General features: G+C 22.9%; 1 protein-coding gene across 1 annotated transcript; it reads right to left on the bottom strand.

Annotated features, from left to right (window-relative positions):
• Window positions 1–1,130: 1,130 nt before the first annotated feature.
• On the bottom strand, window positions 1,131–1,596 carry Bm17482 (Uncharacterized protein; the record flags this gene model as incomplete). The annotated part of the gene is made up of 2 exons (XM_043078246.1): window positions 1,131–1,178; window positions 1,537–1,596. The coding sequence occupies 2 exons, from the start codon at window positions 1,594–1,596 to the stop codon at window positions 1,131–1,133; spliced, it is 108 nt and encodes a 35-aa protein (XP_042934180.1).

Below are 1,596 nucleotides of genomic sequence, written 5' to 3'. Positions count from 1 at the left end.
TACAATAAAATTTGATAAATTTATTTCTTCAGAAAAAAAAAAAAAAAAAAAAAAACGAATGAAATATTAAGTAAAAAATTAATTCTATCTCAATTTATCAAAAAAAAAAAAATTATTCAAAATTATAAAATAAAAGAAAAAAGAAAAAAGCAAATTGATCGTACTTCTTTATTTATCAAATATTCTCAAACTTTTCCGTCTTTTTTTTTTTTTTTTTTCTTTCTCAGACCGGTTAGGTATTCATTATTGAATCGATGTGAGAAACGGAAGAATCAAACGATCAGCAACTTTTTTTTTTTTCCTTTTTTCTTTAGTTTTATCTCATTGAAAAAAAAAAATTATTTTCAAGTATTTGAAAATAAAAAAAACTGAAAAAAAAAAAGTCCCAATAAATTTCATTTTTTCCTTACAAAAATTCCCATTAAATTTCATTTTTTTTTTTTTTGTCTCCCCGCAAAAATCCCCGTCAAATCGCACTGTTTTTTTTTTTTTTTTGTTTTTCGATTTATTCTATGACTAAACCTACGAATATTTCACTATTAGCTTACATCGTTTAAAAGCATATTGATTTGTTTTCTTTGTTTTTTTTCCTAATCATTTCAATATATTCTCGAAATTAAAAAAAAATTTTTGTTGCAATATTTTAAATTTTACTATTCAATTTTTAGTTTTTAATTCACAAAGTTTTTAAAGTGCTAAATTAAAATAAAATGGAAGATCATAAGTCAGCAGAATTTCTAAATTTTTTTTAGATAAATGAAGTGCAAAAAGTTGAATTGAAAGAAAACTTAAAAAAAAAAAAAAAAAAGATATATTTATATAAAAACACAAAAATTTCAAACAAAGTTTTGAGATAAAAAAATGAATCATAGAGGATGAGAAGACATTTGGTAGAATTAAAAGTTCTAAATAAACTATTTCGTATGAGTGAGAGTGAAATGAGTGAAATGATGCTTCTCCCAGATAATTTCTAAAAAGTTCACATCTGGCAGATAGAAGAATTTATGCTTTTCTAAGGAATCAATTGATCAGTTTGACGTAACGTCTATTTACGGAAAGTAATGAATTGTAAATTTCTCATCATGAAATTTGTCCATTGGTTGTTTACTAGCATCAATCAATTTATTATGCTAACCGGAAATGCATACCAAGAGCCGATTTACATTTCTGGTTGATATCTAAAATTCGCTTCTTATCTAATTTTATTTAAAAAATATTGCAAATTCTTATATATAAATAATATGATATTCAGATATAGAAATTATCAATTTAGTTTTCAAATTCATTAATTTCAAGCTCAAAGTTTTTTTGACGCAAAATTCAATAATAATTCTTACTGCAATTATAGGATCATTCTACAATGAGACAAATAATAATTCTTACTGCAATTATAGGATAATTCTACAATGAGACAATTTGAAGTCAAAATTTAAAAAAAAAAAAAAAAAAAAAAAAAAAAAAAACAAAGTTAAAATTTTAGAATTATCAAAATTTGTGAAATTTTCAAAGCATTTTATCATCAAAATGATTACTTACCGGTCCATTAGCAACAGTTGTTGTAGTATTGTTTTCCACTTTCGTTGCTACGTGTTCCAT

This window comes from Brugia malayi, assembly GCF_000002995.4.
Source record: "Brugia malayi strain FR3 genome assembly, contig: Bm_v4_Chr2_contig_001, whole genome shotgun sequence".
NCBI classification, from domain to species: Eukaryota; Metazoa; Nematoda; class Chromadorea; order Rhabditida; family Onchocercidae; genus Brugia; species Brugia malayi.
The sequence above is the reverse complement of the archived record's forward strand: the minus strand, read 5'-3'. Positions and strand labels throughout refer to the sequence as shown.